General features: G+C 32.3%; 2 protein-coding genes across 2 annotated transcripts; both read left to right on the forward strand.

Moving 5' to 3' along the window:
- The first annotated feature begins 1,768 nt into the window (after positions 1-1,768).
- LOC141666633 (putative methyltransferase PMT16) lies at positions 1,769-7,803 on the forward strand. The gene is made up of 6 exons (XM_074472746.1): positions 1,769-2,897; positions 5,890-6,100; positions 6,196-6,493; positions 6,644-7,036; positions 7,120-7,197; positions 7,348-7,803. Exons 1-6 carry the CDS (start codon positions 2,208-2,210, stop codon positions 7,598-7,600), a joined length of 1,923 nt encoding a protein of 640 aa, XP_074328847.1. The 5' UTR covers positions 1,769-2,207; the 3' UTR covers positions 7,601-7,803.
- A 294-nt stretch (positions 7,804-8,097) lies between these two features.
- LOC141664459 (uncharacterized) lies at positions 8,098-8,583 on the forward strand. Its single transcript, XM_074470413.1, has one exon. The coding sequence runs from the start codon at positions 8,098-8,100 to the stop codon at positions 8,581-8,583; it is 486 nt and encodes a 161-aa protein (XP_074326514.1).
- Positions 8,584-14,856: the final 6,273 nt, after the last annotated feature.

The raw sequence follows: 14,856 nt of genomic DNA on the forward strand, positions 1-14,856 counted from the left end.
GGGAGCAACGTACCTTAAGCGCGTGTTCGGTGTTCCCGTGCCAATTATCATTTTATTCTTTATTTCGACTTTTGACTGATTAATTTAATTAAATTTTGATTGAAATTTATATTTATATTATAATTTTAAAAAAGAAATATTATTGAAAAGTATATTTAATCTATTTTAAAATATATATTTTATATTTTAAAAATAATCAATTAATAATTTTTAATAGTAATTCAAAAATTGATCAATTCGATTCTTAAAAAAAATGAACATTAAGGTTCTGTTTGAGATTATTGTTAAAAATTGTTGTGTTATTAGTAAAAGTGCCAGTGAAAAAAGTTTTATTGTAAAAATCAGATTACTGTTTGTTAATTTTTTTTATAAGTATAAGTTTTGATGAAAAATTAAAAATAATAATATTTTTGGTAATTTTGATGGTGAAATCACCATATGCTTCCCGTAACATCTGAAAAACAGCTTTTTGTAAAAGTACGGGAGACTTACAATCTCTTACAACAGTTTTTTGACAAAAAACACTTTTCCGAAAATTAGTTTTTAAATTTTATCAAACCGTTTTTCAGCAAAAAACCGCCCACTTAGGCTTCACTGAAATTCAAAAAGAACTTATCAACTGAGGATCACCTTCGACTAATCAAGTGGACATGGATTGATAATTGATTTCCAAATTGATAAGAAAACGACAGTTTTCTTTAAAAAAAACATCTAGTCAATTCCAATTTAATTATATACATACATTGATGATATCATTATTTTTACATTTATTTATGAATGTGAAGGAAAAATTCTCCTTCCATAAATGAATATGCTTATAATCAGAAAATTTTATTCATTTATTAAGACTAAAAATACACTAATTCATAAAAAGACTATTTACTTGACAAATTATGTTATCAAATATTTATTGAATATCGAGATATTCTTTTTGAGAAATGTCAAAATATTTTAAGATGTTAAGCGAGACATTCCTATGATTCATGGCACAGTTAGAGCATCTTCAACCATAAGAAATTCTTACCTAAAAATCTATATGACATATCAAAAATAAAATTCAATTGACAAAACCCTTGTCAATAATTTTAGTCAATTTCTTTATATTGGTTATATTTCTCGAATCCCGCTAGTCTGCCCTCAAATCTCACGTCATTAGTTGCCATATAAATGTAGTACTTTCTCTTTATAATAACTTCAAATAATAAAAATATACTATTTTTAAAATATAACTAATCATTATAGTCAACTCCATCGAGAAAATATCATTACAAATTTAGCAAATTTTACGTATTAATTATTTTAAATTATTTTAGTAAATTAATTTATCTAAAACCTTTGGAGAAGCTATTAGATAAAATAATTATAAACGTGCATTAATATTAATCTCAGCAACTAATTTTTCGTCTCATATCATTATGGAGTACTTATTCCTGGGCATATAGCATTACCCATTTTTTTATCTACGCAGCTAGAATTATAAATATATTTTCCTAATATTATAAATAAATTTACAAGTCAAATGAGTAATTATTAACTCAATTTGGAATATAAAATTGACGCTGCAAGAGCCTATAAGGGGTCCAGTTCGTCACGCAAAGTATTCTGTTCGTCTATTAAAACCAAAACAGATGCAAACAAATTGATATGTTCATCACAATAAATAATAAATATATTCGACATATTAAGAAATCTTTTATAAAAAACATAAAGATATCTTAAATCTTGATTTATACTTGCACAATATATCCTTCTCAGCATTCACACATATCATAAATATCATTATTCCTTGATTAATTACAGCATATTTAATTCACTCGGTTTTCATAAATCCTTTCATCTTCTCCCTCCCATGAATTTCTTCACGCTGTAAACCAAAATCTCTCCTCTCTCCCCATCTCTCTCTCTCTCTCTCTCTCTCTCTCTCTCTCTCTCTCTCTCTCTCTCTCTCTCTCTCTCTCTCTCTCTCTCTCTCTCTCTCTCTCTCTCTCTCTCTCTCTCTCTCTCTCTCTCTCTCTCTCTCCCCCATCTCTCTCTCCCCCCCTATCTCTCTCCCCCATCTCTCTCTCTCTCTCTATCCTCTATATATCTCTCTCTCCCTCCCTACCTCCTCTATACATCTCTCTCTCTCTCTCTCTCTCTCTCTCTCTCTCTCTCTCTCTCTCTCTCTCTATCTCTCTGTCAGTCTCTCTGTGGAGTGATCATCAACCATGGCAAATACTTACAGCAACATAAAATACTTACCACACACCTTTTTATTACTTAAAAACAAACATATTAACTTATACTACACAGCAATAGTTACCATCTTATGTTCTTTATCCTACATGATCGGAGTATGGCAACACGGCGCCGCCGCCACCGGAGACACAAACCTCCTCAGCTCACTTCCTTGCATCCCACGTCAAAACCTCACAACAGAAAACAACCCATTACGAGAACTCGACTTCACATCCCACCACAATGCTGAAAACATGCCACCCACGGCGGCGCGTGTCAAGCACTTCCCACCGTGTAACCCAAAATTCAGCGAGTACACGCCATGCGAAGACGCGGAGAGATCGTTAAAATTCGACAGAGAAATGTTGGTTTATAGAGAACGGCATTGCCCGGAAGATGATGAGGTGTTGTCGTGTCGAATTCCGGCGCCGTTTGGTTATAAAACGCCGTTCCGGTGGCCGGAGAGCCGTGACTCGGTTTGGTATGCTAATGTGCCACATAAACATTTAACTATTGAAAAAGCCGGTCAAAATTGGGTCCGGTTCGAAGGGGACCGGTTCAAGTTTCCTGGTGGTGGGACCATGTTTCCTAGAGGTGCTAATGCTTACATTGATGATATCGGAAAATTGATCAATCTTCGTGATGGTTCTATTCGGACTGCTATTGATACCGGTTGCGGGGTTAGTTTCGTAATTTCGACTTTTTATACGTATTTTAATTTCCGCAAAATTTTATGTTTATGCATTACGTATATAATATTCGTAATAATTCTCTATAAATATCAATCGCAGTAGAGTATTGTCACATTTCGACTTTTTTACCCACGTATTTTAATTTCCGCAAAATTTTATGTTTATGCACTACTTATATAATCTTCGTAATAATTTTCTATAAAAACCGATCACACAAATTTCGACTTTTTTATATTTTAAATTTCGTAAAAAATTTAAGTGTATGCATTACGAACATAATTTTTGCGATAATTTTACTATAAATACGGATTACTGGTAGGGATTGTTACGTTTTGACTTTTTACGCGTATTTTAATTTACGGAACATTGTTTGTCCATGCATTATATGTGCAACGTGAGACAAGGTTTAGGTGAAGAACATCTAATCAAGAAATGTGGTAAGTGAGATGAAAATTAAAGAAAAAGCCATGTGAAAATTTCTAAATTGGTGTAACAATTGCGTGACAAGAAGTGTGTCAATTTTGAAACATTGCTTGTTAGGAGGTTTTGGATTAGTGATTAATTAACATAATTTTATTTAAAGAATCAATTATGTAGAGTAAATCACGATATAAATATATAATCTTTTAAAATATTGAGTATCTTAAGCCCGTGATAATGTTTAGGTAAATTTGATACTATGATTTTTTAGGATGTTAATATGACCTGCGGATTGTATTATTATTGCTGTCATTATATTACTAAGTGGTAAATTAGCTGGCATTATATTACTAAATATAGCCTCTTATTTAATATTAAAAAAATAAGTGTCTATTTACAGTTTTATATATTGACATTTGATAGTGATGTTAGGAAAATAACTCTTGTATACGAAAAAATAAGTTAAGACTAGGGAGGGCGAATCTAGTATGAAGTCTCGGACTCTCGGGCTCCCGTTATTATTTAAATATTAACGATTTTTTATTTTTATCCCATCTATTTTGAAATTCCGGTTTCATCATTGTTCCTATATGTATAAAATAATTTCGAATCTCAAATTATTTTTTCCGATTATGAGCTTATTATATATTTGAAAGTATAAGCAGTATATTGTAGTGACATGTTCGTATATGAAAAAAACAATTCCGAATCCCAAATTTTTCCGGTTTCATCACTATTCGTATACGTGCAAAATGGTATATGTGCAAAATAATTCCGAATCTCAAATTATATATTTGAAAGTATTAAGCAACATGTCGTAAGGACACGAAGAAACAATTGCGGGGATGTGACGCAGACCGGTAGAGTAGTTTAGGCGGATTGTTTAAGAAGTCTTGAGATTCTCAAGAGTAGGTATTGATGCTATGAATTTGTATGGAGAATTGGTGTCACTATTTCCAAACAATAGTACTACCTCCGTCGTAAAATACCAGTCTCTTCGACTTTTTACGCGTAATTTAAGGTGTATAAAAGTCATACCTCCATATATTTTTTTAAAAATTTCTTTTCTTAAATTAAAATTTAATATGTATACTTTTATTTAGAAAAAAAAATTTAAAAATTATGGAGCTATTTTTTTTATTCACCTAAAAATACGCATGAAAAGTCAAAGGGATATTTTGGGACGGAGGGAGTATTTGGATTATAAAATTTGACTTTCTTAATTTATACACTTTTTTGTCATGTTTATTAAATTCGATTATGTCTTTTTCAGTGCAGTTTTTTATTTTCGGAGTTGTATTTAGAACGTATTTTTCCTGCATTCATAGTTTGTAGCATATTTGGATATTTCAGACGAACATGAGGATCGTTCAAACTTAAATCCTAATTCTTTGTTACGACGAAACATTTTTATGATTAAATAAACATGAAAATCTAGAACAGGGTTGGTGTTAGAAGATTACAGGGGATCCTAGGTTGTTTTTCTTAATACAAAGCAAACAACATGAGATTGAGAAATAAAATTGAGTTGATGACAAAAACATTTATCATTTGTAATTCATTTTAAAATAAAAAAAAATCTTAGTTTTCTAAGCTATGCATGTTGGATATTTTGTTGGTCACTTTCTTGTGAAAGGCTCATCTCAGCCCATTGATCTAGACTTTTTGTAGAAATTGTTGTAATTGTCAAGTAAAATATGTCATACACTTGTTTGCATGTGGTCCATTTCATTATGTAAATTGCTGATGCTTGAGATTTTGAAGATTCAAAGTGGAGATAAATTCTTATAATGACTTCTAACTAACATATCATGATGATTCCTGTAATTTCTCAGGGTTGTATTAGAAGTTAGTACCAAACCTTGAGATTTAAGCACCACCACCACTGCCAATGAAATCTAGATTTCGACTAACATAGGTACTTGTTTCGAGTCATAGTAGGTAGAGATATGGTCTGCCCTCCCCCTTCTGCTAAGATCCTGGATCCTCGTCTGGTTGTATGGGATAAGAGCATTTTTTCCATTTTCATCTGGGCAGTGTTGTACTGTTGTACTAAGATCCTTATGTTAGGCTGGTTGTACATTTTCTGCTAGTGACTCGAAAAGTTTAAACATTTGTCCTTTACTAAATCTAAGATTTAAGACAAGAAGCACAAGACGGCTGCTCTGCATTACTTCTGCTTTTATACTTATATTGTTTTCAGAGCAGAAGATATTAGATATGTAATTATCAACCAACATTTTTTAGTATCAGTTGCCGAAGACTGGTACAAATGCCTTTAGCAAATTTGCAGAACTCTAGAACAAATTATTATGTGTATTATTAGGTACATAATAATGATCATAAAAAATAAGTAGTTCTTAACTCGTAGATGAAGCCTAGACATTCATGGTTCTGGTACATAATAAGAACACTGGTAAGGTACAGATTCTATCCCAATAAAAGCTTCTGCGTTAAACAAAAAACAAATGAACTTCAACATTATTAACATAGTTGTTTGGTAGAAATAATCAATTTAGGTATCAGAAATTCTGAACAGACTGACTATATCATATTGCAGGTTGCAAGCTGGGGAGCATACCTTCTGTCAAGAAACATATTAACCGTGTCATTTGCACCAAGAGACACTCATGTAGCACAAGTTCAGTTTGCGCTTGAGCGTGGAGTTCCTGCACTAATAGGTGTTTTGGCTTCCATTCGGCTACCTTACCCTTCAAGAGCATTTGACATGGCTCACTGTTCTCGGTGCTTGATTCCGTGGGGTAAAAATGGTAAAACATTTCTATATGATGTTTAACACTTCCCTTCACAGTCACACGGAAAATTGAGTTTGCTTTAAATTTCTAAGTGGTATCTGTTTGCGCAGATGGACTTTACTTGATTGAAGTTGATAGAATTTTAAGGCCGGGTGGATACTGGGTTTTCTCTGGACCACCTATAAATTGGGAGAATCGTTGGAAAGGTTGGGATAGAACACGTGAAGATCTTGACACTGAGCAAACTGAAATTGAGAGCGTAGCAAGAAGTCTATGTTGGAAGAAACTGGTACAAAAAGATGACATTGCTATTTGGCAGAAACCAACCAATCATATTCATTGTAAGCTCAATCGAAAGGTTTTCAAAAAACCACAGATGTGCCAAGCACCAAATCCAGATAAGGCCTGGTAATTTCATTAAAACCTACAATGCATTCTATTCTATTTACGTTTTAAGTATGGTAGTCAAGAAAATGAAAAAGAAGAATATTAAAACTGTCTGTGATAATATACCTCAAGCTTTTATATTAAGAACATTCTCTGGGCTCCTTCATGCAGGTACACAAAATTGGAGAAATGTTTGACACCACTACCAGAAGTGAAGAACCTAAAAGAAACTGCAGGTGGGCAGCTAGCCAAATGGCCTATAAGATTGAATGCAATACCACCGCGAATTATCAGTGGAAGTGTAGAGGGAGTAACAAACGAAACTTTCACCAAAGATTCAGACTTATGGAAGACCAGAATATTGCATTATAAGTCTTTGGATTATCAGCTAGCTGAGAGAGGAAGGTACCGAAATTTGCTAGACATGAATTCTTATTTGGGAGGTTTTGCAGCTGCCCTTGTTAATGATCCTGTCTGGGTCATGAACGTTGTCCCTGTTGAGGCTCCAATCAGCACCCTTGGAGTCATTTATCAACGCGGACTGATTGGAACTTATCAGAACTGGTATGCTTATTTCACTGTAAACAAATGTACCTTTACTTTTTATTCTTCTTTGCTCGTTTCTGACTACTTTTCATTTGTTTCAGGTGTGAGGCCATGTCTACATATCCAAGAACATATGATTTCATTCATGCTGATTCGATATTCAGTCTCTACAAAGATAGGTACAATTAACATACACATCTTCGTTCATTTTTACTTGCTACCACTCTACGATAATAACAAGACTCAATATATTCTGATACGAGAGTCTAGTGTACTGATACGACTCTTCATTCGTATTACTAAGTAACCATTTATCTTTTATGCAACAGATGTGGAATTGAAGATATTGTGTTGGAAATGGATAGAATACTGAGGCCACAAGGCAGTGTGATCATAAGAGATGATGTTGATGTTCTGTTAAATGTCAAGAACATTTTAGATGGAGTTGAATGGGAAAGCAGATTGGTGGATCATGAAGATGGGCCTCATGAAAGACAAAAGCTACTTATTGCTACTAAACAGTACTGGACTTCACCTGAAGTCCATGAACAAGATCAACAGGCCCTAAATCCAACTTTCTAGTGCTTCTTACTTGTTCACAATTTTTTCATATACTTTTCTATATAGTTCTTTTAACTATAGAATAGATAAGATTAATATTACCATATGATATGAATTTTTCCGGGTGAAAACCCGTATTATTGAGTAGATTATTTTATTGTACGTAAAACAATATATTTGATAAAAGAACCGAGTACATGGAAACAATCGGCTTCAAATTATAATGTAAATGGTACATTACCTTCCAATAGATCGAAAAATTGGTAAACGATTGACTATTTACCATTTAATAGATCGAAAATAGGTAAATGATGGAACTAATAGTGAAATCAACGCTCTGTTTACCATAATTATTTGTCCTCTCAATAGAAGATTGCCTAGTTTTATTTATGTTTAAAATTGGTGTTTATCGATCCAACCCTAATTTCCCTGTAACTCGAATAATTTGTTTGATCATCCCACTATATATATCAAATATTAGGTTTCAGTTTGTTAATGCAATTTTCTTCGTTGACCGAATGACGAAACAAAAGTCATTTGCTGAATGTTTGGGATTTATGGGACTAGGCTGTTTTGGAGTTAAGATCTCGGATTCGGATTCGGATTCGGATTCGGAATCGGATCGTCAAAGTGGAGCCCCAATTATCCCAACAATGAATTTAAGGCAAAACCCTGTAGTTTTAGACCAGAAGCAACAGTGGACTAGTGATGATAATGATGAGTTCGATCAGAGTCCGACCCGAATCATAAGCGCACCCGAGTCGCCAGAATTGGTATCTTTGATTGAACTTCTCCGCCGTCAAGATCAATTAGAAAAAAATACGGAGGTGGGATCAATTGAGAATACTTTTATATGTTGCGTCTGCATGGGAAGAAAGAATAGGTCCGTGTTGATTCCATGCGGGCACACTTTTTGTGGAGCGTGTTCGAGGAAGTTATCTTTTGTTCATGGGACTTGTCCTGTGTGTCACTATCCGTTTAGTGAATTTCTTGATATAGTATGAGTCTATGAGATATATATGTTTCGTGATTATGATATAAACATAAATTTAACTTACATTTGTATATGTATCTCGTCGAACTGTGCTTGGTTCGGTTTAATTAAAAATCGAATCAAAGCATCTTGAGGGATATTACTACTATCTTGTAATATAAAGAATATTTATAAAGAGTGTAAAGTTCTATGGAGTCCACCTTTTAATTGGAGTTTTCGGAGTCCGTCTATGTTCTGCAAATAAAATATCTTCTAAAACGTGTTATTTTGCAAAATATGTTTCACAAATATCATTACTTCCACTACAAGAAAACAAGGCTAAATACAACCGATTAAATACAACCGGGGTCAAATTCAACCCCTTTCGGTTGAATTTAAGGGGTGCGGCTAAATTCAACCGCATGCGGTCGTATTTAATTACGGTCGTATTTATGCGGTCGAATTTAGTAACAAATGTGACCGTATGCGGTTGAATTTAGCCGTACTCCTAAATTCAACCGCATTCGGTCGAATTTAACCTTACCAAAAAAATGGGTATACGGTTGAATTTAGCAGTACTCCTAAATTCAACCGCATTCGGTCGAATTTAGCATTTCCAAAAAAAAGAGGAAAATTTTCCCGCCAGCGTTTTTTTTGATACTCCTAAATTCAACCGTTTTCGGTCGAATTTGATATTTTCAAATGACAGGAAATTTCCTGAACTTTTAAAACATTGGTTGCAATAGTGGGGGAAATTTTCCGCTTTTTTAAAAATTGTAATTTTAGTAGAAATCAATTGTATTTATCTATTATGAATGCATTCGGTAATATTAATCATTTTCGGAATTTATTTTTTTTTTAAATAAATTATTTAAGTAACTTATTAACTTTGTACAAGTTATTTGCGAACCGAGCTGTTCACGAAACAAATATTAAGATTTATATATATTTTAGTGATATGATATAAATTTTAGAAAAAAAATAACGTATTTGGTTTGCTATTTTAACAGTCAATCAGTAGTTTGACCACTACTTTTTGCTAGTGCTTAGTCCCAAACTAATTTTTTGTTTTTTTAAAAAAAATATTTATGAATAGTCCAACCGTAAGGATGTCAAGACCTATATATTTTAGTGATATGATAAAAATTTTAGAAAAAAATAAATGTATTTGGTTTGCTATTTTAACAGTCAACTAGTAGTTTGACCAGTTATCCTTACTAGTGTTTAGTCCTGTACCGATGTTTCTATTTTTTAAAAAATGATTATAAATGATCCAACCGTAAGGATGTCAAGATCTATATATTTAAATAATATGATAAAATTTTTAGAAAAAAATAAATGTATTTGGTTTGTTATTTTAACAGTCAACTAGTAGTTTGACCAGTTATTTTTACTAGTGTTTAGTCTTGTACCGATGTTTCGATTTTTTACAAAATATTTATGAATGATCCAACTGTAAGGATGTCAAGATCTATATATTTTAGTGATATGATAAAATTTTTAGAAAAAAATAAATGTATTTGGTTTGCTATTTTAACAGTCAACTAGTAGTTTGACCAGTTATTCTTACCAGTGTTTAGTCCCGTACCGATGTTTCGATTTTTTAAAAACTGTTTATGAATGACCCAACCGTAAGGATATCATGATCTATATAATTTATTGATATGATAATTTTTTCAGAGAAAAATAAATGTATTTGATTTGTTATTTTAACAGTCAACTAGTAGTTTGACCAATACTTCTTACTAGTGTTTAGTCCCGTACCGATGTTTTGATTTTTTAAAAAATGTTTATGAATCATCCAACCGTAAGGATGTCAAGATCTATATATTTTAATGATATGATAAAAAATTTAGAAAAAAATAAATGTATTTGGTTTGTTATTTTAACACTCAACTAGTAGTTTGACCAATACTTCTTACTAGTGTTTAGTCTCGTACCGATGTTTCGATTTTTTACAAAATGTTTATGTATGATCCAACCGTAAGGATGTCAAGATCTATATATTTTAGTGATATGATAAAATTTTTAGAAAAAAATAAATGTATTTGGTTTGCTATTTTAATAGTCAACTAGTAGTTTGACAGATACTTCTTACTAGTGTTTAGTCTCATACCGATGTTTCGATTTTTTACAAAATGTTTATGTATGATCCAACCGTAAGGATGTCAAGATCTATATATTTTAATGATATGATAAAAAATTTAGAAAAAAATAAATGTATTTGGTTTGCTATTTTAACAGTCAACTAGTAGTTTGACCAATACTTCTTAGTAGTGTTTAGTCACGTACCGATGTTTCGATTTTTTAAAAACTGTTTATGAATGACCCAACCGTAAGGATGTCAAGATCTATATAATTTATTGATATGATAATTTTTTTAGAGAAAAATAAATGTATTTTAATCATTAGATCTCGATAATTTTAACAAATAAAGTATAATTAAGTATAATTCTAAATTTCACCGTACACTTTTGTTAATGGAATTTATCATAAAATCGATCAATTTTTTTTTAATAAAATAATGAGTTGTTAAAATAAATTATAAAATTATAATCTTTTATGAAAAAGATTAACAAATTACAATATTTTTTTAGAAATAAATTATAATCCTAAATTATACCGCAAACTATTTTCGGTGGTTTATATGTTAAATCAACCAAAATCTTCATTTCATTTGTTTAGTACAATAACTAGTTGTTAAATATATATTTTAATATTTATAATAATATATTATTTTATAATCAAATGATTAAATAATCATAGTATTATAATTTTAATTTTCATAATGTAAAACTAAGTGAAACAAATATAAATTGACACTCCTAAATACAACCGATGACAGTTAAATTTAGTGCCATGTCAGCGATCCGCGTGATTTAGATCCAACGCACCAAATTCAACCACTTAAAAAATAAACTAAAGGTTGATTTTGCATTTTATAAAACTAAACTATTAATAAACTAAAATAAAACCCCCCCCACCCCAGCACCCCCACCCCCCACCCCCCACCCCTCCCCCCTTTTCCCTCCCCTACTCTTCCCCCGCCCCTCCCCTGCTCTGCTCCTTTCCTCTTTTTTTTTTCCGGCTTATTTATTTCTTATTCCGGTCAACCTCCTTTTCATCATTTACCAATCCCCTTCTCTTCTATTTTTCTACAACTCATATAAACACGTGCATCCCAAAATCCATCTTTTATCTTTATTTTCCGAACAAAAAATTAGGTGGGTCTTTGAAATTTTGTGTTTTAATTTCGTTTTTGATTATGAGTTTGTGTTTAGGAAAGTTGGAGGAGTATGTATATAAAAATTTCGAAGTGCAAACTTGAAATTTGTGTAAAATCGAATTTGGTATGATTTTTGATTTATTGTTTTTTTCTTGATAATTGTTTTATGTTAATATAATTGTTGATAATCAATTGTATACGTTATTAGCTTTGTTTTGTGATATTAAGCGTCGAATTTCACAAAGATTAATATGATTTTGAATTTGGCCGGAAAAGTTACCATTTTGATCGGAAAATGAATTATATCATTGATATGTTATTGTTGGGGTCATTTTGGGATTGTGTGAACGATGTAGACTAATTTGATGTGTAAAATTAAACCGAAAAATTCAATTTTTGGCAACATCGGAGTTATCGGAATGGTTGCCGGATTTTTTGAAGCTCGTCGGAATTTGAAAATTTTCCGGCGAGATTTTTTTTTTTAAAATCTGGTGCTCGTTAATTCGACCGTATACGGTCGAATTTAGAACAATATTTTCAATCATATACGGTCGAATTTATATTTTAGGCGGACTTTTCAAAATTTTTTAAAAAATTCAAATTTTTGGGCGGGATTTTCAATTTTTTGGTGAAAAACAAATTCGACCGCATTCGGTCAAATTTAAGCGGTCGAATTTAGCCGATCCGTATACTAAATTCGACCGGTTACTAAATATGACTCGACCGAATGCGACCGGTGCAAAAACCGGTCGTATTTAGTTAAATACGACCGAAAACGGTCGTATTTAACTAAATACGACCGATTTTTGGACGGTCCTATTTCCCCGTTTTTCTTGTAGTGTTCAATAAAATCATGTAAATCTCATATATTTACAAGTACAATATGTATATTCTGCAACATGAACATTTATTTTCTGCAAACTAAGCATGTTTTGTAGAATAATATATTTTGCAACGTTCTACTTGTAAAATCTATACAATCTGCAAGATTTTCAATAAAATTATGATATTTGTAGAATATCATTCGAAAAATAATACGTTTTGCAACAATTTAAGTTATATTTTACTTGCAAAACATATATGGACTCCAAGAACTCCAATGAAATAGGGGACTCCATAGAAGCTAACCCTTTATAAAGTTATTATAAAGTTCCAATATTATTTATGATTTTGCCTTTCAATGTAAGTTGCTAATGCTTCTGTCAAAAAAAAATGTAAATTGCTGATGCTTGAGAAATCACAGATTTGAAGTGAGAAATTCTTATAATGACTTCTAACAAAGGTACCATGATGATTTCTCAGTAGCAGATATAAAAAATGTAATCTATCAACCAACATTCTTCTATTATCAGGTGCTGGAAGACTAATACAAACTCCTAGCAAATCTGCAGAATACTAGTATAAAAAGATGATGTTGATGTTTTGTTCTATGTCAAGAACATTTAGATTGTGTTATATATAAAAAAGAACAGTTTAGATGGAGTGGAATGGATAAGCAGATTGGTGGATCATGAAGATGGGCCTCATGGAAGACAAAAGCTACTTATTGCTACTAAACAGTACTGGACTTCACCTGCAGTCCATGAACAAAGATCAACAGGCCCTTAATCCAACTTTCCTGGTGTAATCAATGATTGTATTACCAATTTACCATGAATAACTTGTGATTAGTGTTGCCAGAATATGGAAAATATAATTTGGTGAATATTTTTTTTTTTTTGTGACTAATTTGGTTTATATGCCTTACGATTGAGAATCTGTTCTAACAAATCTCAGGGATGAGCGAGAAGAACCTGGGACGACAAGAGATAAACCCTTAAACACTTGGACTATCTCATCGCGCTCAAATTGGTGAATATTATTCAATATGTATATAGAAAGTTTTATATTATCAGTGATTCAATATTGAACTTTCTATATACATATCAAATTTTAATGTAACTGCTACATTACCATCTAATAGATAGCGACTATAGAACATTACCTAGTTTTATTTATGTTAAAAGGGGGTGATTATTGATGCCACCCTAATTTCCTTGTAACTCATAAAATTAGTATAACCATCCCACTATATATATAAAATATTATGATTTCAGTCCGTTTCATATATAATTATTTTGCTGATCGGATGGCAAATCACAAGTCAATTGTTGGATTTTTGAGATTTATAGGACTAGGTTGTTTTGGGGTCAAGATCTCGGATTCGGATCAGGAACCGAATCGTCAAACTCGAGCCGCCCGGATTATTCCCGGGATAAATTTGAGGGACAATCATGCAGCTTTCGAACGGTATCAATTATGGACAAGTGATGATGAAGATAACGACGGAACCGAGAACCTACCCGAGTCACCGGAACTGGTACCTTTGATAGAACTTCTCCGCCGTCCAGATTATTTAGAAAAATTTACGGAGGTGGGATCAATCGAGAGTACTTATATGTGTCACGTGTGCTTGAGAACAAAAAATAGGTATGCACTGATTCCATGCGCACACACTTTTTGTGGAGCGTGTTCAAACAAGTTGTGTTTTGATCATGGTGTTGGGTATAATTCTAACTACACAACAACAATGGGCAGTTATATATATAATAACAAGAACATGGCAAATAACCAACTAACGAAACAAAACACAAAGGCAATAACAAACTATAAAGATTGTAATTGACAAAGAAAGTAAAGAAAACTTATCTCTTATCGCTTTCCAAATTCTGATAAGAAGAAGAACACAACAGCTGAGTCGTCAAACCCTTCAAGAGGACTTGACTGTTCTTGAAGAGATTATTGCCCCCCACTTAAGCTGTGATGGAATACAGCAATATCGCTTCCAGGATAAAACAGCAACAGATCAATCTGACCACGGAACCAACAATGATCAACGGCGACTCGCACCTCAGTTTGCCCAAAAAACCTATGCAACTCATATATGTTTGCAAGTTAGGCACCGAGACTTTTGTCATTTTTATCTCAAGTGTACCTCTCAATATATAGGCATCTCAAGTTACTCTTCTTCTATTTTACTCGATGTGGTACACCAAGTAACAAAACAGAAAAAGTAAACAAAATGGGTTTTCCTTATTA

Source organism: Apium graveolens, chromosome 6 (assembly GCF_009905375.1).
Source record: "Apium graveolens cultivar Ventura chromosome 6, ASM990537v1, whole genome shotgun sequence".
In the NCBI taxonomy this organism is placed as follows: Eukaryota; Viridiplantae; Streptophyta; class Magnoliopsida; order Apiales; family Apiaceae; genus Apium; species Apium graveolens.